Source organism: Pogona vitticeps, chromosome 2 (genome assembly GCF_051106095.1).
Source record: "Pogona vitticeps strain Pit_001003342236 chromosome 2, PviZW2.1, whole genome shotgun sequence".
Lineage (NCBI taxonomy): Eukaryota > Metazoa > Chordata > Lepidosauria > Squamata > Agamidae > Pogona > Pogona vitticeps.
This window is the reverse complement of record NC_135784.1, coordinates 56,921,247-56,944,178: the sequence shown is the minus strand read 5'-3', so window position 1 is coordinate 56,944,178 and position 22,932 is coordinate 56,921,247. Positions and strand designations below refer to the sequence as shown.

General features: G+C 41.4%; 1 protein-coding gene across 1 annotated transcript in view; it reads left to right on the top strand.

Annotated features, from left to right (window-relative positions):
• PLXND1 (plexin D1) overlaps nucleotides 1-19,489 on the top strand; it is a 224,745-nt gene extending 205,256 nt beyond the window's left edge. The window contains exons 32-36 of the mRNA XM_072989488.2: nucleotides 374-537; nucleotides 6,805-6,952; nucleotides 12,761-12,901; nucleotides 13,396-13,470; nucleotides 17,012-19,489. Coding sequence (XP_072845589.2) covers nucleotides 374-537; nucleotides 6,805-6,952; nucleotides 12,761-12,901; nucleotides 13,396-13,470; nucleotides 17,012-17,128 — 645 coding nt within the window. The 3' untranslated portion in view covers nucleotides 17,129-19,489. The remainder of the gene's footprint in view (nucleotides 1-373; nucleotides 538-6,804; nucleotides 6,953-12,760; nucleotides 12,902-13,395; nucleotides 13,471-17,011) is intronic.
• The last annotated feature ends 3,443 nt before the right edge of the window (nucleotides 19,490-22,932 follow it).

The window sequence follows — 22,932 nt, the reverse complement described above, 5'->3', positions numbered from 1 at the left end:
TGGCCTTGAGCCAGCCTGTAACACCAGTGCTTTGTGATTCATAATTGGAGAAGAGATCAGAAGAGTTACCATCGGTCTGTAGCTTTTCCCACTGTTTACCACACAGAACAATCACAGATGTGCTCTTGAATTTGAACAACAGAGGAGAATCTCAGTGCCAAAAGAGATTAAATGCAAACTAAAGCTAATTATATCACTGTGCACAAAATTAACCCCTCTCCCGCTCCAGGCTCTACATTGCCTCCTCCTTTTCTCAGTCATTTCATGACAAGATTTCTTCAACATAGTTTGAAAAAGAAATGATCTTATCTTAAATAATGTATCATCAAAATAGTTGCTTTCTTAGGCCACATCTAATATTCTCATTCTTCAGGGCACACTACAAAAATTCCTGGATGATTTATTCAAGGCCGTTTTGAGCATCCGAGACGAGAAGCCACCTGTGGCTATCAAGTATTTCTTTGATTTCTTGGAAGAGCAAGCAGAGAAACGGGGCATTTCTGACCCAGACACATTGCACATTTGGAAAACCAACAGGTGAGGAAAAGAATTTCCATTCCTTCGGCTTTGCACAAATACTCACTTTAAGAAAAGCTGGTGATTCAGAAGAAACATGGGTTGTGTTATGATTAATTACTAGACTTATTAATATGGGTATGCAGTGGGGGCTAAGAGGCTTGTGACTCCAGACTGAGAAAGATGTTAAGCTACAAGGAAAGGGTAGTCAAACTGAAGGAAAAACAGATAACAAAATCATTTTTAGTGTATTAAGTCTGAAAAGTTTGTCTTGAAACAAACAAGCACAAAAGGAGAATCCTGATGTAATTCTAAGTACACTTATGCTTCAGCAAACCTTGTTGATTTCAGTGGTAGTTCTCAGGAGAGAGAATATGCAGAAAAAGAATTGGAGGAAAATGGCCCAGGAGCAGGAAATAGCTTTAGGACTGCTCAGCAGTGAAAAGTATATGCTCCTCGGAGAATATTAAAGAGCTGGCTTTCAAGTTGTCACAAGGGAAACAGCCATTCCAGCTCCGTGTTCAGAAATAAATCAAAACTGAGTGTCAGCATGTTCATATAAATATAGGTTACTGCAGATGTTCATATAAAGGCATACCATTCTATAGGTTACTTGCATCTGAGGAGAACTGTTGACAGGCTTATTAAAGGTGAAGAGAAAATGCTTGTTGCCATATAGGTTATTTTATCCCATTCGGCTGTTAATTTGTTGTATCTGCCTTAAGCAAAGAGATACAGTTTCTTCTTTGCGGCCTCTGTGAATGCACACAAGTGGGTTAGACTGTGCCTGCGCAGGACTCCTGAGAACCTTCTAGAAATTTAAAACATGTGATTAGTAGGACGTTTCCCCATGGTGCGCATACTCCGCCCACCCGTGATACCTCAGTTCCTTCTTTCTGCCACTGAGATCAGACTCTTTCACAACGTCTAGAGCTGTTTTGAATTGTTATCTGTCTCACGTTTTTTTGATCCTGGTCTGGCTTCCTGACTACTGTTTTCGTTTTCTGGAGTACTTTGACCTTTGGACTAGATTTGTTTACGATCATGATTGTCAGATTTGGATTGGCTACCCTTTTGTGATTTCTGGGTTACTGACCTTTGGACTGATTACTGTTTCTGATTTGACTTACGGACTTTATCGTTATTTTCAGCTTCTAATCTATTTCGGCTTTTGACTTAGACTGCCAATTGTTGACGTTTCCCACGAGTTTTTCTCCTTTTTCTGTTGTGAGGGGTTCTTTGGTATCGTCAATCTCTGAATAGGATCCACTTTCAGAAGTTTCCAGGGAATCGCCTTCAAATCTGCCAACTCCTGATTCAGATGTTGCTGATCTCCATCCTCCATCTCCATCTGAGGACTTTGCATTGTACTCACAGTTAATTCTCCATGTGGCTAAATCCTTGGAGCCTGATATAGAGCAATCTCCTCCTCCCAAGCAGGACCTCATTTTTGACAACATAAACCAAGATAAGCCCCCCCCCCTTGAGTTTGGCTTTTATTCCAACTATGTTGGACCTCATAAAAGAATCATGGAATCAACCATCTACGTCTCTTCAGATTTCTAGGTGTGTTGAAAATCATTACAGAACGCATGACAGTGACACTACTTTCCTCACTAAACATCCTGCACCTAATTCTATCATAGTACAATCCAATCAATCACAGCCTGGAAACTGCTTGGAGGTTACATCCACCAAAAGAGAAGGATGGAAACTGGATGTCCTGGGTCATCAGCTCTACTCTCTGGCCTCATTTGTCATGAGAGTTTAAAATTATCAGGCAGCTACGGGGGCTTATCAGAGGCAGTTATGGAACAAGGTTCTGCCAGTTCTCCAAGTTGCTCCTGAGGAGACCACGACTGCTGCTCTCAATGCTCACCTGGAAGCAACAACGTTGACTAAACAACAACGTTTAGCATCCCGTCACATTGCTGATGCAGCATCAGCTATTGCCCTCAGGAAGCACACTTGGCTGTGTTCAGTGGGAATCAATGATGATGCTAGGTCCTGCACTGAAGAACTCCCATTTGATGGTGTCAGTCTATTTAATGACAAAATGGATGAGGTCATGAACAATTTACATAAGATCCAGAAGACAGCTTGTTCTTATTCTGTCCTGCAGCCACAATACCAATGTTACCAGCGGCGCAGACCTTTCAGTGCCCAGCAATTTTATCAGCAACCTTCCCATCAGGCCTATTGCTCTTACAGACCTCCTGCTCAAGAGAGGCCCAATCCTCCTCCAGCTTCTGCTGCTACCACTACTTTCACATCACAGGTCCCTGTCCAACATTGCCAAACCTTCTTTCATCCTACAAAGAAAAGTAAACAGTACCTTTGACTGTTCTATTCCGAACCATCTGCCCAACCTTTCCCATTATCCCCAACTAGCCCCTTTCTTTAACAAGTGGTCTGTCATCACCAAAGATACGTGGGTGCTCGCCATCATACATTATGGTTACCTCTTGGAGTTCACAGATATTCCTCCTGTCAGCCACCTCCAACTCACAGCTTACTCACCTGCTCTAGAAGACGAGATATCTGTTCTTCTTCGGAAGCATGCTATTCAACGCATTCTTCCTCAAGAGATTCTAGGCAGTTTCTATTCCTGCTATTTCACGGTTCTCAAAAAGGACGGTGGTCTTTGGCCGATCCTAGATCTCAGAGTACTCAATACTTACCTTCATCCAAGACGTTTCCGTATGATCACCCTGGAATCTGTCATTTCACTTCTCTCTGGGCAATTGGTTCGTTGTTATAGAGCTACAGGATGCTTATTTTCATATTTCCATCCACCAGCATCATTGCAAATATCTCAGTTTCTTTTTCATGGGGTCAGCTTACCAGTTCTGCGCCCTACCATTCGGGCTTGCCACTGCCCAAGAACGTTTGAAAAGTGTTTGGCCCCTGTAGCAGCCTATCTTCATCTTCACAACATCACAGTTTTTCCGTACATAGATGATTGGTTGATTGTCGCTGGTTCCTAGAGCAAAGCGCTAGAAGATACCAACTTTGCCCCTTCAGACTCTGTCAGACCTAGGCCTACAGATCAACTTTGCAAAGTCTCATCTCCAACCGTCTCAGACCATGGACTATATTGGTGCGCACCTAGATTCCGTCAGAGCCAGGGTCTTCCTTCCAACTGAGAGGATTCACAAATTAAATTGAGCTGTTCATCAATTTCAACCTTATGCCAAGTTTTCTGCTCACCACACATAACATCTCTTAGGTCTCATGGCTTCAACCACATCTGTTCTTCCTCATGCTCTGTTGAAGATGTGTTCTCTACAGGAGTACCTGTCCACGTTCGATCCTCTATTGGACAACCCTGTCAAACTCCAGAGCTCGCAAGTCAACTGACACTGTGGATGTTCATGCCTCACCTTTTAGTTGGCCAACCTTTTACGCCTCTCCAGCTGACAGTCCAAATCACAATGGACATCAGCCCAATAGGCTGGAGGTGCATTGTGGCACTCACAAGATCCATGCTCTATGGTCCAGTGCGGAGAAGTCATTGCACATCACCATCTAGAGATGTTGGCGTTTATCAAGGCTTTCCGTGTTTTCTTTCCTCTCATGGTTGGTCACAGAGTACAACATGACCACTCTGTATTACATCAACAAACAAGGGGGAACCCACTCTTTGTCTCTTCTGTATTTAGCAATCCAACTTTGGGAATGGTGCTACGATCACCATATTTTTCCAGTGTCCATTCACGTGTCTACAGAGGACAACGATGTGGCAGATCATCTGAGCCGTCTTACCACTCAGACTCACGAGTGGATTCTCGACAACTCAGTATTCTCTCATATCTGCTATCGGTGGGAAATGGTAGCCATCAACATATTTGCCACCCAGCCCAATTCAAACTGCAGCAGGTATTGCTCTCATGCAGGGAGAGGCATGGACTCTTTGGGCAATGCCTTCATGGTGAGCTGGGATGATGTCCTCATCTTTTTCCTCCCATTAAGCTCATTCAGTGAACGATCGTCAGGATCTGTCAGTTGCGATCCAATGCCATCTTGATAGCCCCATGGTGGCCTTGTCAACCGTGGTTCACCACCTTCAGAACCATCACCTCCAAGTTTCTGAGACTACCTCTCCAACCATTCCTCCTGACTCAGGACAGGGGCAAGATCTGTCATCCCGACCTGGAGTCGCTTCACCTGACGGTGTGGAGGATTCTCCCAGTGTAAAAGAAGTATTAGACAGAGCTAGAAAACCTTCTACAAAATTGCTATGCACTTATAAATGATCTGTTTTCACCAAATTTACTGCTTCCAGAAGTCTTCTGGCTGTTCTAGTTTCATTGGATACACTTTTGTCCATTATCTGTTTGATCAAAGTCTGGCCCACTCGACGTTAAAAGTGTATATTTCCACTATTGTTTCTTATCAGCCTGTAGGTTCAGAAGTTTCCTGCTTATTTTCACGCCTGACTTTAAAGACGTTCCTTGGGGGCTTGTGTAACATTTGCCCGCCTGTCAGCCCCCACTGCGGGCCCTTGCTTGCCCACCTTTTGAGCCCATGGCTTCTGCTCATCTTAAACTTCTCTTGATTAAGACTTTGTTTTTTGTGGCTATTACTTCTGCATGGAGAGCAAGCAAGTTGGCTGCCCTTCAGCTGATGCCCCTTATATGCAGTTGTCTTATATCCTGATGTGTCTTTTCTCCCTAAAGTGATTTTGAGTTTCCGCGTTAATCAACCACTAATTCTCCCAATGTTGTTTCCTAATCCTTCTTCTGATGTTGAGCACATGCTCCATTCTTTAGATGTTCGTCGTGCCTTGTCTTTTTACATTTCCAGAACTAAGGACTTCAGTACTTCTCCTAAACTATTTGTCTGCTTCTTTGGACCACAGAAAGACACTCTGGCCTCTCCACAGATGGTTTCCAGGTGAATCGTTTCTACTACCACCTTGGGCTATGAGCTGGCTGGCAAGGTGCCACCAGAGGCGTTTAGGGCACAATCCACAAGAGCTATGGCTATTTCGACTGCCTGGTCACATGGCATTGAGGTCCCTGACATTTGTTGAGCGGCCACATGGTCTATACCATTGACCTTTGTGATGCACTGGACATCAGGGCCAAAAAGGAAGCAAGTTTTGGAAGGGCTGTGCTGACTTCAGTGTTGGCGTGACGGCCCTCCTTCCGGCAAGTGAGCTTGCTAGTCATACATTTGTGTGCATTCACAGAAGCCACAAAGAAGAAAGAGAGGTTACTTACCTGTAACCATAGTTCTTTGAGTGATCCTCTGTGAATCTACACATCCCGCCCATCCTCCCTGCTGCCCGTCACTTAGTGTCTTGAGCTTTGTTTTGGTCAGAGTCTTGACAGCGGCAGACATTTTCGGAACGGAGGTATTATGGGCCGGCGGAGCATGTGCACCATGGGAAACATCCTACTAATCACATGTTTTTAAGCTCAAGAAGATTCTGAGGAGTCCTGCACAGGTGCAGTCTAACCCATTTGTGTGAATTCATAGAGGACCAATCGAAGAGCTATGGTTACAGGTAAGTAACCTCTCTAATTGTAATAAATCTCAGCTAGGATAGTTGAAACCACATTTTTTGGCAAATGCAGAAGCAGTATTGGCTGAAAAATCAAGAGATTAATGAACTGTGAACTCCTTCTCAACATGTTTCGTGTCTGCTTTCTGAACAGTAAGCAGTCTGCTTTGCCATTCATTGTCTGTGCTTTAACAAAGACCTAAACCAGATAGAAAGGTGTGAAAGTGGAATTTTAGCCTAGTTGAGGCATCCTTTCTTTTGGGTGGGTTCAAGATTCATGCTCCAGCTTTGCCTTTCCACTCCCACATCCCTGTGTTGTGAGGGAAGGTCTATAAAAGAATGAATGACAAGACATTCTGGAGGTCGCCCATTTATCAGTGAGTGGGTCCAAGCAAATTGACGGCAGGTGACAGCAACAAAGAAACTGTAACTGCACCTGGGTGGATGCAGGTAGAGTGAATGCCGAATTTGTGTGGAGGTTTGTAACTGTTTTCTCTTAAATTTGGTTATAGCTTCGTTTCAGAACTCCTCTGTCAACAGGGGGTAGGATAGGAGTAGAATGGAAAAGTCTGGAGCATGCATCCCCAGCTTAGAAAATTAATTAATTAAAAATAGTGCTGATGACTATCATGTCAGCTGAGAAGCACCATGTATCCAGAGGCCGGTGTTTATATTTCATTGCCCCCTTAGGTTATTACGATTTATTTCCATTGTCCTATAAGGTAGATGTAGAGAACTAATAATAACTGTGTCTGTTAATTTTATCTTTATCTCTGCAGCCTACCTCTGAGGTTTTGGGTCAACATTTTGAAGAATCCTCAGTTTGTATTTGACATTGACAAAACTGACCATATAGATGCCTGTCTTTCTGTCATAGCCCAGGCCTTCATTGATGCCTGTTCCATCTCTGATCTGCAGTTGGGCAAGGTACATAACTGGTAAAAGGGATGATAAATCTTCATTTGCTAGTCTCAGCACACATTTCTTCTGTCTGTCTAGCAATTAGTGTCATCCCAACCTAGAACATGAAACAGAGATGGAGGTTGTTAATGTGCACGTCAAAGAAATAAGTGAAGCAACAATCATAAAACTGATATTTTAAGGACATTTAAGCATATTTTTACATGTTCTTCAAGGTTTTTTTAATTGACTGTGAAATGCCAGCGATGTTATCAATGCAGTATCGGTGATGGCACCAACCTCTGATAATAAACAGCCCGTAAATAGTCCCACTATCATCAGATTAATGATCATTCAAGAGTTTTGTAAAGACCAGTTGATTCTTTCTTTCCTTGTCTTATAGAAATTGAGTGGAGGCAGTTATCATTCAGAGCTCAGCACACCCCCTGGTGCCTGAATTCTGCTGTGGGATAAAGAGTCATGGAGCAACACTGTCATGTCCAGTCTTTAACTGGAAGTCTCAACCTCCAGGATTGAGTCATCAGGTTGAGATGGCAGGGTTACTGCTTATGAGCCAGTTTCCAAGAGGGTCACTGCTTAGCATAGTAAACATAGGTCGGCCCCCTTTTCAGCTTCTTGCAGGGCCTGTGGTAAGACAGAAAGTCTAACTTGAGAAATTCAGGGTTGTGGTTGTTCCCCAACCCATCATATAAACAATATAAGAGCTCCTTCTAGCTTTTGCACAAATTGCAGAGTCATCGCATCAATATTTCTGGAAGACTTTGCTGACCAAGTGGTTAGCTCGACTCCTAATTTAAATGCTCTAAATTGCAGTTCTGGTACTCCAAGATGCTCTGAGATTTATTTTATTTATTTATTTATTTTACTGCTTGAGTACTGTCAGGATAAGGAGCAGGAAGCACTGCAGGTTTGTTTCTTTTTGTGTGTGTATGTGTGGTGTATAGCCTTATGCAAGCTATGTGGTCCCAGAATGCCCCCCAGAAGAAGGCACTGATAAACTACTTCTGTGTACTCTATACCTAGAAAACCCTGGAAAGGATTGCCACGAAGACTTGATTGAATAGCTCACAACTATATTATTATAGAAAGAAGTAATGCAACAAGGAGAGTTGGAGGATTTAGTACCTTCCTCCCTTCTAAGACTGTACTCTGAATAAGGGCTCAATCCTAGTTGGGACCAAGGCTGTTAGTCAAGTTTCTTTGGCTATTTTTTCATTTTGCACAGCCTGAGAACACAGATCCTTGGAGAAATGACAGAAGTTGAAAATGCCACTCTGTAGGAACGTGTTTGAAACAAGTAATAGAAAGTTATTGAGGAAAACACAATTTTGAAAAAGCTTTCATTATGTACCATTGGTTACTAGCTAGTCTCTATTTGGTAGAGAGTAGTACAATTTGTGGTAGCATCACAATTTCAGCAATCCCTAGAAGTCACAAATGTATCAAGATCCTTCACCATGTGGCTTTCAACCTGTTTTGAGACAGACATAGTTTTGGTCACCTTATGGGTTATTTACACAAAGTGTATTTAGGAAAATATGTCCTTTTGGTTCTGGTGGACCTCTCTGTATCTTAGTACCATCAACCAGAAAATCGTTCTCAGCCAGCTGTTAACAGTTATAGAGTGTTTTCCCCCCTAGATGATAGTTTGAGAAGGTGGCTTTGAAGGGCTCCTGTTCAGAACATCTTGGTTCCTCTGTTAACATCTACATCAGACTTAACGAAGTGTGGCATTCCAGATACTGTTGGACTTTAGCTCCCATTAACCAGTATTATATCACCTGTATTTGCTTCCTATTTGCTTCTGAGCCCAATTATTGCTGAAGCTGCTTTGAATTTTTTTATTAAATGCAACATAAAAATGCTATAATTAACTAATTCCTTCAAGGCAATGCCCTAAATTGTCTAGAACAATGTAGTTGTATCTGAAGTATATCTTCCCACATGAACCTATCATTGCACTACAGTGATATATGCCTTTTTAGATGTATCGGCCCCTCGTAACAAATAGAGGATGAGAATATGGGACTGAGCCTTTTGTATGGCAGAGTCTACATAATAACCACAGTCGTGAGCATGGTTAAGCCATGGAATTGCAGGAACCTTGGCTTACTGAGAACAAGACATATGCTGGCACCTGCTATTTGTAGCCCATAAATCAGAGTTCCCATCGTTCCCTGGCTTAATATCTTGTACCTGTTGTTCTACCTGTTATCTGGGTACTGCAATGGAGAAGACACAGTCCCTCGCTTCCTTTTCAGTTTTCTTTGAGTTTAAAAAAACCAGAGAAGGAAAACAAGCAGTGGAGCAAAATAGAAAATACTTTGCAGCTTGCACCAGCACACAACTCATGGCAGCTGAAGTAAGGCTTGAGTGGACACCTGGGTTAGAACGTCACCCAAATCCTCTCAGTGGAACGTGCTGTCCTGGAAAACCCAGCAGTGTAACCCAGTGCAACCTAGTATTTGTGAGTTTAAGCTATGGGCCCCGTTTAGACATTATTTTTCAACTGGTTTTGTTTAGTTTCACCTTCAAGTGTTTTGGGTTTTTGTTTTTTTTTTTGTTTTGTTTTTTGTTTTGTTTTGTCATTTTCTACATTGAAAAATGTTCAGTAAATGGGCCATTTCTGGCTGAAAGGTTGATACAGGGTTTTTTCCACTCTGTTGGAATGAAAGTTACTACAGTTTTAGGCAAGAGTTGTTCAGGGGAAGACATGATGAAACCAAAATTTAATTCCATTATGACGTTTAATATTTTATCCCTGTTTGATTATTCTAAAACCACGTTAAGAACAACCCGATTTTGAAAACAAAATCATCTGTTCATCTGTTACCAACTTTACATTCTTTCACTAAGGCAAAGCAGAGGCAATCTTGTTACATTAGTTCTAGTTCTCTTTGTTCAGACAACTGGACAGATAAGGGAGGGAATATTTTCTCCACTATCTTCTTGCTTCTTGTCCATCTAGCTGGATATTGTAAGATGTGTTCTAATGCAGTCCAGGAAGTTTCCTGACCCCAGGAAGCCTAATACTGATTTATGAGATAGATCCTTAGTGCTGCAACTGTCAGTTACAACAAAGGCATGCTTGGCATTATTCCATCTATAGCTAAAGAGTTCTGTCTGTCAGAATTGAAGTGTTTACCCCCCTCTTCCTAGATCAGTTGGGTATATTATTAGTTTATAAAACCCAAGCTGGAGAAGATATAAGAGTCTGGGCTCCTAAATCTCTTTTCTGTATCATTTGGGCACCCGTTATGAAGGATAGTTCTTTGTAATAGAAAGGGTGGGATAAGAAACACCTCTTCCCGTACATACTAAATGTGGCACTAAAAGCAGACTGCACCTTAATTAAAGGCAGTGATTAACAATATAGACATGGATGTAATCAACATTCAGGCCAGCCTTTGTTATGAAATCTGGCATCCTTTCTCCTGCTGGCAATGTGGGCATGATAGTGCAAGCCAATGTTGGATGATATTCTGGTGTTTTGAATCACAGGAGCAATATCCAACATTCATGAACCAGAAGGTTTTTGAGGGATTGTATTCCGGTTTAGCTCAGCAGGCCGGCCTCCAATATGGGCAGGATGAAGTTGTGTATTTCAGATTGGAGAGAGGGAAAATGCAGCTCTATTGTGGGAGCCAATGTAGAGGATATATCAAGATTAAGAGCACAGGCTATTTTGCAGGTGCCCTATTCTGTTCCTGCAAAAAAAAAAAAAAAAAAATCCCAGAGCATAACTCAAAGCAAAAGCAATGCCCATCTCTTAAGTAGAAAATTCGCTCTCGCTCTCTTTTTCTCTGTGTGTATAATCCTTAAGGTTCTCATGAGTTTGATGTTGACTCTTGAAACTTCCCAGCATAAATAAGTTTTATTAGGGAATGTCATAAATCACATCCCTCTCAGTGCTGGCATGGATACAACATGACTGAAGCAAAGCTGCAGTGTGGAGGGGCCTTTGTGAATCACTACAGCTGAGCATTCCACGCACACACACACCCTGGAAAGAACGAGGGGTCTCTTCATCAGAAAAGATTAATTCAGGGCAAAGTTCTAATGAGAGGTGTGAGTCTTGTGTGTGTTCGAGTCTGTCTGAGCATTTTTTTTTCATCTGTTGGGAAATACCTACAATTTTTAACTTGTCAAACTGTTAGGGTAGAGTAGGTCAGCTGGGGTCAGACAGCAGATGGAAATGTTTTCAGAAGTACAATTGCATAAAAGAAGGCATTGTTGAGTAAAGTGAAGAAAATAAATCCCCAGCATCAAAATATGCTTTTTGCTGCATGCAGTAGGCCACTACTTGTGTGGGTCCCTTTTTGTTTTCTTTCCCTGCTTTAAAAGCCACTTATTTCAGCAGAGTCCCTCAGTAGGCTTCTCTAGAGGATCCTCTGCCTTTATTTATTGGGGACTAAAAGTCATCCACTGTTTTAAAAAAACCCAGTCATTACCCTGTTTCCTTGAAAATAAGCCCTAACCTGAAAATAAGCCCTAGTATGATTTTTCAGGATGCTCAGAACATACCATATTTTTCTGTGTACACGACCCCCCAATGTGTAAAACGACCCGTAATTTTGACCCTTGATGGAGGCGGAGGAGAAATTAATGAGCAACTGCTCCTCCAGCTCCGTCTCCTCCTGCTGCTGTCTTCGCTGCCCACCCAGTCACCTTCTCCAGTGCAACTGCTGGGGCTCAGCTCCAGCTCATGTCACTGCCTTGTCCCTTGCCCTAAGGAGACAATCACTGGAGGAGGTGATCCAGCAGTGGCAGCAGGAAGAGGAGCCTGAGCATGTGTGACTGCTCTTTCGCCTCTACCTCCTGCTGCCTCCATCACCAGAGGGGACAAGGCACCAACATTGTCAGTCCTACTAGAGATGGTGATCGGGCAGGCAGGGGGGGCAGCAGCAAGAGGCACCCAAGTGCATGTGAATGCTCCTTCACATCCGTCTCCTCCTCCTCCTCCTTCTCCTGCTGCCTCAGGGCCACCACAGGGGATGAGCCGTGAGCCCTGGAAGAGGCAATTGGGCGGCGGCAGCAAGAGGCACCTGAGCACGAGCGTGACTGCCTCCTTCCGTGTATAAAACAACACTCAACTTTTCCTCTAATTGTTTTAGGGAAAAGTGTCAATTTATACACAGAAAAATACGGTAAGCCCTACCCCAAAAATAAGCCCCAGTTAAGTTAAACCCCACCCTCCACCCTTGTGCAGCAACCCGGAGAAGATGACATGACTGTATTTGAATAAATGTAGATTGTTGTACATGAAAAAAATAAATAAAACATCCCCTGAAAATAAGCCATAATGCTTTTTTGGAGCAAAAATTAATATAAGACCCTGTCTTATTTTCAGGGGAATATGGTAGGAAAAGTAGTGGCTTGAGCTAAGAAGCAAGCATTGGGACTGATGTAGCAGCTTAACATTTGAAGTGGACAGGTTCATTTTTAATTTGCCAGCTCTTATCTAGGGCAGTGCTAATGTCCTTTCTTCTGTTGGTACAGTTGGTGTGTGTCAATGGGAAGCACTTTTGGGGCTGAAGGCTGCATTCTAGTAAAGTGCTTTGTGGCAGAGGCGAGATGAGACCCCTCCATGGAGGAGATACAGTCATGGCTAAAGTGGGCATGCCCACGCCACACATTCTTGTACAGATGTGCACTTGTCCATCAACATCTACAAATAAGACGTGCATGAACACACACACACACACACATTCTCACACAATGTATACATCTGTGCATTCACATACAAATTCCCACAAGTGAACACTTGTTTGTACAATGCCTTATTAACAGATTCACTCTGGTGTTTTTTTTAAGGACTCACCTACTAATAAACTATTATATGCCAAGGAAATTCCTGAGTACAGAAAAATAGTGCAGAAGTATTACAAACAGATCCATGACATGCCACCTCTCAGTGAACAGGAAATGAATGCACACCTAGCAGAGGAATCCAGGGTAAGAAATCTGCTTTTCCAATGTATCATTAACATAATTTTTCTATATCATTCATACCAGCAGTTTATGACACAAGCAGAAGCAGCACAGTATCCGGAATTTGGGAACAAAGTAATTTAATCTCATCAGACTTACAGAACATTAATTTCCGATCTATATAACATATTTTTAAAGTCCTGTAGACAAAAGATATTAAGGGATAATATAGGAAATTATACGAGGTATTAAACTAATGCTCTTGTGAGATAACTACATATAAATCAATCAACTCTCTGACCTTGGTTACACTAGACTTTCATTTCCCCTCCCAACTCGGAAGTTACGTATGTCATATATTAATTAACCTTAGGAGAGAACCAGAGTTCAAATATGCTGATGTTGGCTTAGAGTGCAATCTAATTCAAGTACCATTTTAGTGCAATTGATTTCTGTCATATAGAATGGGTGTCATGTCTTGTTTGCTGATTAATATTCTGCTTTATTTTTTTATGAAGAAATATCGCAATGAGTTTAACACCAATGTTGCCATGACTGAAATTTACAAATACGCCAAGAGATACCGCAGTCAGGTATGTAAATACTAACAGGCAAAGACATAATAGAAAGACCATTAAAGCTGCTAACAAGAAGAACCAGCAGAGCTGAAGCTATTGGTAACATTGTAGGCCAGAATATATTGGCTAAACATGGAGCAGCAGCAGGGCAATCAGTGTAAGCATGCGTTTTCCGGACATGTGTCTTTTCTCAAATTGAGAGATTGATAATGCAACTGGTTACACAGCAGGAAGCCTGCCAGAGCAGGATGGATACTTAAGTAGCTGCCATTTTGCCCCATGTTCAGGCAAGAGGATAGAGGCCGTATGGATATAGATACAAATAGATGCCACAACTATTTGGTCAGAATCTCTATTTTGGATTTACAGCCAGGAAACTATAGTTGCCTACACTGTACTAGGGAATTGCCACCAATTAACAAGTTACTGCTTGTGTTCCTAGCCATATGCTAGTTTAGATTGGAAACTTGTTAATTAGTGGCAGTTCACCAAACCAATTTATGAAATTACTCCTATGCTGGCACATTAGGCTCTGGCCATTTCATCAAGCTAAAAAATCTCATTGTGATCTTAGATAATGATGATGACATTTTCTAGGAAAGCAATAAAACATGGATGTAAACCCAGCAAAATTGTAGCTAAGATCAGTCTTCCAAGTCAAGAAGTGCCAAAGCATTTAAATATGCACTGATTTAAAACAACAGTATCCTAAATATATTCTCTGAGATAAGTAATGCAAATTAGTAATTGGGGCGGGACCAAGGTATAACTTGCAGGTTTTCTACTAGAATATTAGTTTTTTAAAATGCTACTATTATATAAAATCACATAATGATCAGTGTAGCAGCTTGCTGCTATTCAGTTGCTTTGTTGTAAGAATCTATACATTTACTTACTTATAATCTGAGAATTGTGGATGAAATTTAGCCACTGTACAAATGTTAATCATCTTAGTCCAATAAATCATAATTTATCATAGCAAAAAGAAAAAATGATTCCCAGCTGTCCTGTCCTCTCTTTCTACCTCTTTTCTTTCGTACATCTTAATGCAATCATTCTAGAGTTTGGTAAACTACAATTTCTGGTTACATTCAAACAAGGAACATATGGTTTAAGCTCTTAACTACAATGCAGACTTTCAAACAAGAATCAATGTGTGCTCTATCACGTACATTTGTATCAAAACACTGGAATGTCGTTTACAACATTCCATTTATTTCTCTGTACTACTGAGTTTCAGCTGCCAGTAGTATTATTGTCGCATTGTGCCTTTATTACATTTGCAGAGCATTAATTATTTATGTGTTAATAATTAATAAAATAAAGATGGGACATTTTAGAAAGTATTGAAGGGGTAAAACAGTGAATGGTGAAAAATGTTACTAAAAGATGGAGGGATATAAGCTTAAATGGGTGGTGATTTAAGATGCTGAGTGGTATGGAGTGATGAGACATGAAAAAAAGTGACTGAAATCCTGTTGCACAGCTTTGTACTACATGGCCATCATTTGCCATAACCGTTTCCCAGGAATTAAAAGTTATTTTTTGTGGTCTCTGCGATTCACATTGATGGGTTTTTCTGTGCCTGTGCAGACATCTTCAGAATCTACCAGAGCTGTCAGCCCCAACCATACACATAACACATGCCTCCTCCACCCAACAGTTATCCAATGGAGACAGATCTGATAACAAAACAGAATGGAACAGTTCACTAATTACAGCTCAACAAACTAAAGCTGACAGCTTGGAGAATCACCTACAATTAAAATGGTCCTGGTTGAGGCCAGTAAACTGTTGACAAGAAGAGCTTAGAGATACAGATGGAACTAGTTTGTTATATTTGCAAAGTCTCACACAAACATACACATCTTTCTTACAGTTCTTTAAAGATAAGGTAGTTCCCTTGACAGAAATAAAGTCCCATATCAACCAGCCTTTAGTGCTACCGACCTTTTTCCCATCCCCATTTACAGAGTTGGAAAGATCACAGCACACTTTAGATGTACATAGCCTTCAATGTGTCAAGAATAATTAGGATTAGGCATCCTTCAGTCTCAAGAGACTATGGTAACATGCTCTGAATAGAGGTCTTGAAACAGCATCTAGTGTGGCTGAAAGGCCAATTCAAGAGTGACTGTCCCTTCCACACCGGATACAAATACAATCTGTCCCCTGTCCAGCTCCCTGATTTGGCTGGTTTTGGGACTGCCTCTTAGCCTGCTGAACAAGTGCCTCTTCAAATTGGCAGAGGCCATGCTACACCACCTGCCTCCAGGCTGAACACTCAGATGTCAAGGTTTCCCATCTGTTGAGGTCCATTCCTAAGGCCTTCCGATTCTGCTGCAGATATCCTTGTATCGTAGCTGTGGTCTCCCTCTGGGGTGCTTTCCCTGCACTAATTCTCCATACAGGAGATCTTTTGGAATCCGACCATCAGCCAAGAACAAAGGCATTTCAGAAAACTAATAAACTGTGCCTATGTAATCAAGATAAACAACAGGACATCCAAGTATCCTCCTGAGGAATAATGAAGTTAAATGCCATTACATTGTCTTAACAATAAGCAAAGAAACCATTGCCTGATTCCTTAAAGAGACATTCTACTGGGGTGCTTGCTACCTCCATAGCTTTTCTGAAAGTAGTTCACATGACAGACGTCTGTAAGGCAGCCACATGGTCCCAGCCTATGTCTGTTAAACGTTACTGAGTAGATCTCAGAGCAAAGCTGCATGCGTCATTTGTGTCAACACATATCTTCAGTGTTGGCATGACATCCCACTGGCCAGTGAGTTTGTTCATCATCTATTAGTATGAGTCAGATACCATGAAGAAGGGCAGGTTACTTACCTTTTAACTATTGTTCTTCAAATGGTCATCTGTGAATTCACACAACCCACACAACCTCCCATCTGTGGGCCATGCATTGTATCGTGTTCAGTGGCAGACATGGGAACTGAGATAACCATTGGGTGGAGGAGCATTCACTACATGTAAGCATAGGGAGAACAGCTCTTTAGGTTCTGGAAGATTCCAAGGATGTCTGGGCAGGTGCAGAAGAGCTCATTAGTGTGAATTCACAGATGACTACTCCAAGAACTACAGTTACAGGTAACTTACAAAGTTGAAAAAAATCAGGGCAAGGCCGTATGTAACCTGCCTTTTTTTGATCCTCCCACTCCAAAAGGTTCCAGATGCAGCAATTTTTGGAAATTAAAGATTTCACACACCCCTCATCTTGCAGCTACCAAAGACTTCCCCAGAACCAAAGGTATCCCAAAGAAGGCACAGAATCTTGAAGGGGTGCAGAATCAGAACATTCTAATTCCCAATAAATGGCCACCACTGAAAATATCATCAGCCTTACACAGCATAAAGCTGCACAACAGGATGTCAGCCAGTGATTCATTGTTTCTTAGGCTTCGGTTCTTCTAGGGGAAAAAAACAAACTCAGAATGGGATTTACTTCTGAGTAAGTTTACATAGGATTGCACTGTCAGAATGGAAAATCTTAAGTTAATGGTAACCTTTTAAAAATGTGAATCCTTAATGTTTTTAGATCGTGAATGCGTTGGACACGAATCCCACAACAAAGCGCACACAGCTGCAGCACAAATTTGAACAAGTGATTGCACTTATGGAAGACAATATTTACGAATGCTGCAGTGAAGCGTAGGTGGCAACCTGGACTTTCTTCCATGTCTAGAAGTGACCTTCTCTACAGTGCACTGTCTTTTAGGGAACACCCTTTCAAAGTATCTGTGTATCAGTATGTAGCCTGTTGTATATATATGGTGACTAACAAACCAGCTTGATGGTTCAGTCGTGTCAATCTTCTTAGACCATCTGGTGAAGTGAGGGTTGTCCGCTAAACAGCTTGAAATCCCTGATGTGATCTGCACTTCATGGCATCTGTAATTTATTTGATCTTTGAGACAGAGGCACAGTTTTTGGGCCGCCAAATGTAGTAGCTTCTTCTGAAGAGCTCCTACTCCTATTCAAAGCAGTTGTCTTTCCCTTTATTTTCCCAGAGAGACTCCTGTAAAGCAGAGATCAGGATATGGAAACAATGCTGAGGTGTTTAAGAGAAAAGCAGAAACACTTCGGGGAGGAATGAATGAATATTTCAAAAGGCTCTCGGAGCAACTCCCCCTAAGAGTACCCCTTTCCTTCTGTGTACTTTAAATATCAGGGAACCCATTTAATGTACACAGTCTGCTGCATTAGATGTATTTTGTGCCTTTTATTTTTGTACTGTACATGTAAACATAAGTACACCTTCATCCAAGATTGGAAAGAGGTGGGGAATCCACAGAGTAGTAGACAATGCAGTTCCTTCCTAAGTAGTCATGACATGTGAAAGCACTTTACCCCCACAACGGAAATGGCTATTACCTTGCTGGAGGGATTGTTATTGTGTAGCAGACAATGTCGGAAAAGAACAAATCAGTGCAGCTGTTCCCACTTCTCAAAACTTCCCAGATGTTTGCGCAGACTAAGCTCCAGCCGACAGATTCCCCTCTAAACACCCATCTGGCTCAAGAATACTTTTCCCTGAAAGGAAAAGAATATACACATTGCAAGGGTCAAAGGAATGGACTTCCTTCCCTTTCTTCTGCCCCCCTCCCCGCCCCGCTCCCCCACTTCAGAGGGAATGTATAGACCTGAGCTTTTGGCTTAGCATAAATCTACTGTTGGCTTAACACAAGACCACTGGAAGTTTCCCAAAAGTAGAAAAAAATGGACTACTCTTGCTTCAACTTCTACCATACGGTAACACTTTTGCACAGTATCCTAGATTTCTCTAAATCATTTTGACCTAAATATGATTCCCCTTAACTTTTCCCTGTATGCCTTTACACTGATTACAATAGGAAGTGCTATTCTCTCTCCGCTGTGAGAAAGAACTGCAGCCATCTTAGTCCTCTCTCCGAGAACCCCCTTTAGTATTTTAGGTAGCAGCCTGATGGCAATGGCTGTTGCACAGAAGAACCTGATCCTGGACGATGAAGTCACCTGATGCCACTGAGAATGCCAAGGCTTGTAAACTGACAAATAATGCTTTAAAATACTACACTACCTCACCAAAGGCAAGTTCTAAAGGGGAGTCTGCTGGAGTTTTGGAGGCTAAAATTTGATCACTTGGGTAGACAGTAAACTTTTTTTTCCAATCAAAATTTTGTTATAGTTAGCGATGCTTTGTCAAATATATCTTTCAAAAATGCATAGTGTAGTAAATTATATGGGGAACTGATATGTCATGGTTAATTTTATATATCAATATAATGAAAAATACAAATTTTATCCTGTGCAAAAAAATAGAAGAGGAATATAAAACATGAAGAAAGGAACTACAAAGGATTACACCCACTGAGGAAATCTTGTTTGCTTAGTAAGTGGCTGCAGAAGAGAAACTTTTAGGAATGTAGCTGGGCTACATTTAACTTTCAGAGATTTTTTTTTCTTCAAAAAATCTTATTATTATTTTTTAAACTGTGAAGAGCTGCCAGTTACACACCTACTCACAGAGGGCCAACTCAGGAATGTGTAAGAAAGACTCTTGGGCCATCAGCTGGGGAAAGGGGGAGTTGAAGGAAAACAAAGATAAGAGTTCAGATTTTGCTAGCCCAAAATAGGCGGATGGCTGTAATTTGGGAGATCATCAGCCCAGTTTCAGTGTGGAAAAGTCATTGTCTTGATAGTCCCTTCAGCAGAAGGGACTGATCTTTCTATTCTGAGTATGTGTGTATATGTGTGTTCCAAGTGATGTGCTTGGCACACAGGTCTTATGGCATATGCTTTATTATTTAATTCTTCGTCCAAATATTTGCTACAACCATTGAAAAGAAATAAGTTCTCTACGAAGCAGAAGCTGAGGGTTGGTGCTATTGCCCTGAAACCCAACTCCACTGTAATATATTTTTAACCTTGTCCAGTTATTTGTGGGTGAATTTGATTGTTTTTCTTACCTGCTGTTTAATGGAAGTGGTGGAATCTTTTGGAGGAAATATCTTTGTAATAAAACAAGGTGATCAAATTTGTGTGGGGTGTTTCTGTTGAAAAAAATCTTTGGAAGAGAAGAAAAAGTAAATGAGTACATAGTTTGTCCAGATGTAAATGCCATTGAAGTAGCTAAGCCCCAAACTGGGCAAACTTCAGGCTTCTGGGACCTACTTGGTTTTTTAATAGAATGCTGAGATCACCAATCCGAGCAGGTGCAAAAGACATACAACTACAATTACAGAACTCCGAACCAAGTTCACAAGTGTTCCCACACAGAAATCTGCTCCAGGTTAGAAGACATAGTTTAATTTGAGGAACAGGGATAGAAAAAGCATTTTGAAGTTACTATTGTTAACCGGTGGGGAGTCAGAAATCTTTGCCAATGTTTTGTAAATCACCCACAGATCTCCTGGTAGATCACAACCCACCTTCTGCCATCCCAAATCTCCTGTGTTACTTACTATCTTGCACTTCCGTAGGAACAGCTGGTACAAATACTCAGCAATAATAGAGGAGGCATATGGCCAGACTTTGAAATGGAAGAGGCTTTTGCCTAGACAAAATTAAGAGAAGCTTTTCATGCTGAAAAGTGATAAAGTTGGGAAGCCCTATCAAACTCATTTTAATAAGAACATTCAATTCAGCATTCATTAAAAAAAACCTTATTTCTACCTCTTTCCCAATACATTCTTAAGCCATATTTTCTTCTATAATGAGAATAAATTGTCACTATTTAAAACACAGGAAACCAAATGTTTGGGCCTTTTGAGTGATTGACTGACTGACTGACTGGATATTACCCAAAAGCAACTCCTCACTTTAGAGAACAAATTGGAGGCTAAGATTCATGATGATTTTAAATATTTCTGGTGATTCAGTTGTCACCTGACTCTTTTGTCAGTGCACAAGCATTTCTCTCTGTTTGGATCACTGGAGCAAAAGCTGCCATAGTCTTACCTCTTTCATCTACAGCATCCTGATAGATTTAATCTATGGGAATTTACTTGGCGGTAAAATGACCTAGGATAGTGAGCTTAACATTTCCAGTGATGACTTCACAGATATAACTTCTGTTGAAAAACTCTCCCTGTGCAGTCTTGGCCAGAGCCAGGGAGCACTGTCTTCAACTTCTATGTAACTGGTATTTGATGGCCTAGCACCTTAGTTGCACAGATGATACATTAATTTAGCTTTAATGGTGTAGGGTTGGTGTTCAAAGAACTTGAGACTATTGCTATTTAAAAAAAACTATCACCCACACTCTGGGTTTGCTACTTCTCTTCACTGGTGAGAAATCAAATTTGCTACATCAAGATTTAATCTGAAGATTCTCAGTCATCCAGTTGAGGTTCTCTGGAAGTTGAGTCATGGCAACTGGACTTCTTTCTTGTTAGGTTGAAATGTTTCACTACTCATCCAAGTAGCGTCTTCAGTCTGAGGAAAGTTGGTAGGAGATCCCTGATATATCCTCCAGGTTGGTTTCACTTCCCCCTGGTCTGAATAGTCTCGTTAGATGGACATCCAAGACTTGGATGAGTAGTGAAACGTTTCAACCTAACAAGAAAGATTCAACTTCCAGATAACCAAGAGTTAATCATTTCCTTATAACATACATCTTGCTTATTAATGGCCTCCAACCAGAGAGATTCAGAAATCTCATGATTACACAGTAGAGACTCAGAGTTGTGGCGAACTACCCTGATGGAAAAGTTCCGTAGATGGTTGCCTCTTACAAATGCTGAAAATTCAACCTACTTTTTTGGAAACTGGTTTCCTTTCATTAATTATGTAAACCCTAACTCTATTGCATAATATCTTTGGTTTTATGTGTTAATCTGTGGAACAACCTCTTGAACTAATGACTTAATTTTCTCCTTCCTCTCTTTACCTTGATTTTGACTGTTGTTCTCTACATACACTAAATCATGTTTTATTTTTCCAAACATCCAACTTCTGCCTTGACTTAATCTAAGCCTGTGCAAATGTGTTCTTTCTCTCAGGGTGGAACAGAACTTGGAGAATAAACCCATTTTTAAATTGGATAAAGAATATCTCACAAGAACTCTACTCTGGAGCCAAATCAAACTCCACTACCTCACTTAGTTTTGATAAATATGCATTCTGTTTAACTAGCATTTCCCTCCCCTTACCTGCCTTTCTCCCTGACAAGCAGCAAAAGTGTCCCTGGAATTCAAACTAGACATTAAGAGGAATGTCCTCCAATTAACCCATTGCCTCAGAGCTGTATGCCTCAACAATCACTTTTGCAAATTAAACCCCGCCTTACCTCCCAAACACCAATCACAAAGTAAAGCATGCAAACATACACAGATGAGAAAAATCACAGGCTGTGTCTCATGTCTGTCAGAACTCAAGAGAGCACACCACTTGTTCAGAAGTGTGCTAAGTGCATCATCTAGTTTGATCCTTAAGAGAGTCTGATGTTGAGAAGGAAAACATACAAAACACTGGTGATCCACCATGCACCTTATAGTATCTCCAGCTTCTCAATGAAGGAATGCCTGAAGTAACAGAGTCCAATGCCCTGGTTTCTGCACCACTTCATGAATGTGACTAAAGAGCTTTCCTCACCCCCTAAAGATCCCACTTCCAGGCTATAAGACAGTCCTTTGATCTTTGATTCACACAGAAGAGAATTTTAATTTGGGAGTGTTTCTATAGAGGGGAAGCGGGGCAGAGATGGTGGATTGTCCACACTGTGCCATATTTGTCAGGTTTGCCTTTGGCAATTTATGCTCGCTTAGTTTCTTGATCTCTTGGCCTTTGTTCCCCAAGGCTCCCTCATCTGCCTGTCCTTTCTGTTTCTGCCAACAACTGACATCACCTTCCTTCCCTATCTGAGCTTTCCAGCCTGAATTTCTCTACAGTTATGCATTTTTAATGTCTCAGGTGCATATCATTTGCTCTCTTTCGGCCCTTGTTACTTACAGCCTGCTCAGTCCTATTTTCTCTGGGCGCTCGGAGTTGTGGCTAGCCTCTGCAAGCATTTTGATATCAACTCTTCCCCTTTTTTACAACAACACACAGACCCTCTTCTCTTTTTTTAACCACCAGACATGTTTGTCACTGCTTTCTTGTCTTCAGCCTCCTGTCTACTAAGGCCTCCCTCCCAACCAACCAACATACACTATCAGCAAAGAACTGAAGTCCTACTTCCTTATCTAGCTGTTTGATAGTGTCATCAATGCCACAAATCCGTGCCCCTAATGAATTACTGTCTTTCTAGAACTGACTGGTGTCAGAATTTACCATCTGCAATTTATACAGTATACAGAAATGATATTCCAGAAATCCCACAACTGTAGCATCTGTCAAAAAAACAAGCTAGCGCTCAAAGGGAAGGTAGGGACCTGCTTTGTTCATGTGGCAATTACAGCTCTCATTTGAATGACTGGATTTGTGGGGGAAAGCCTCCATCTCCGTTCTTGAGTCACGATGGCTCACAGAATATCACAG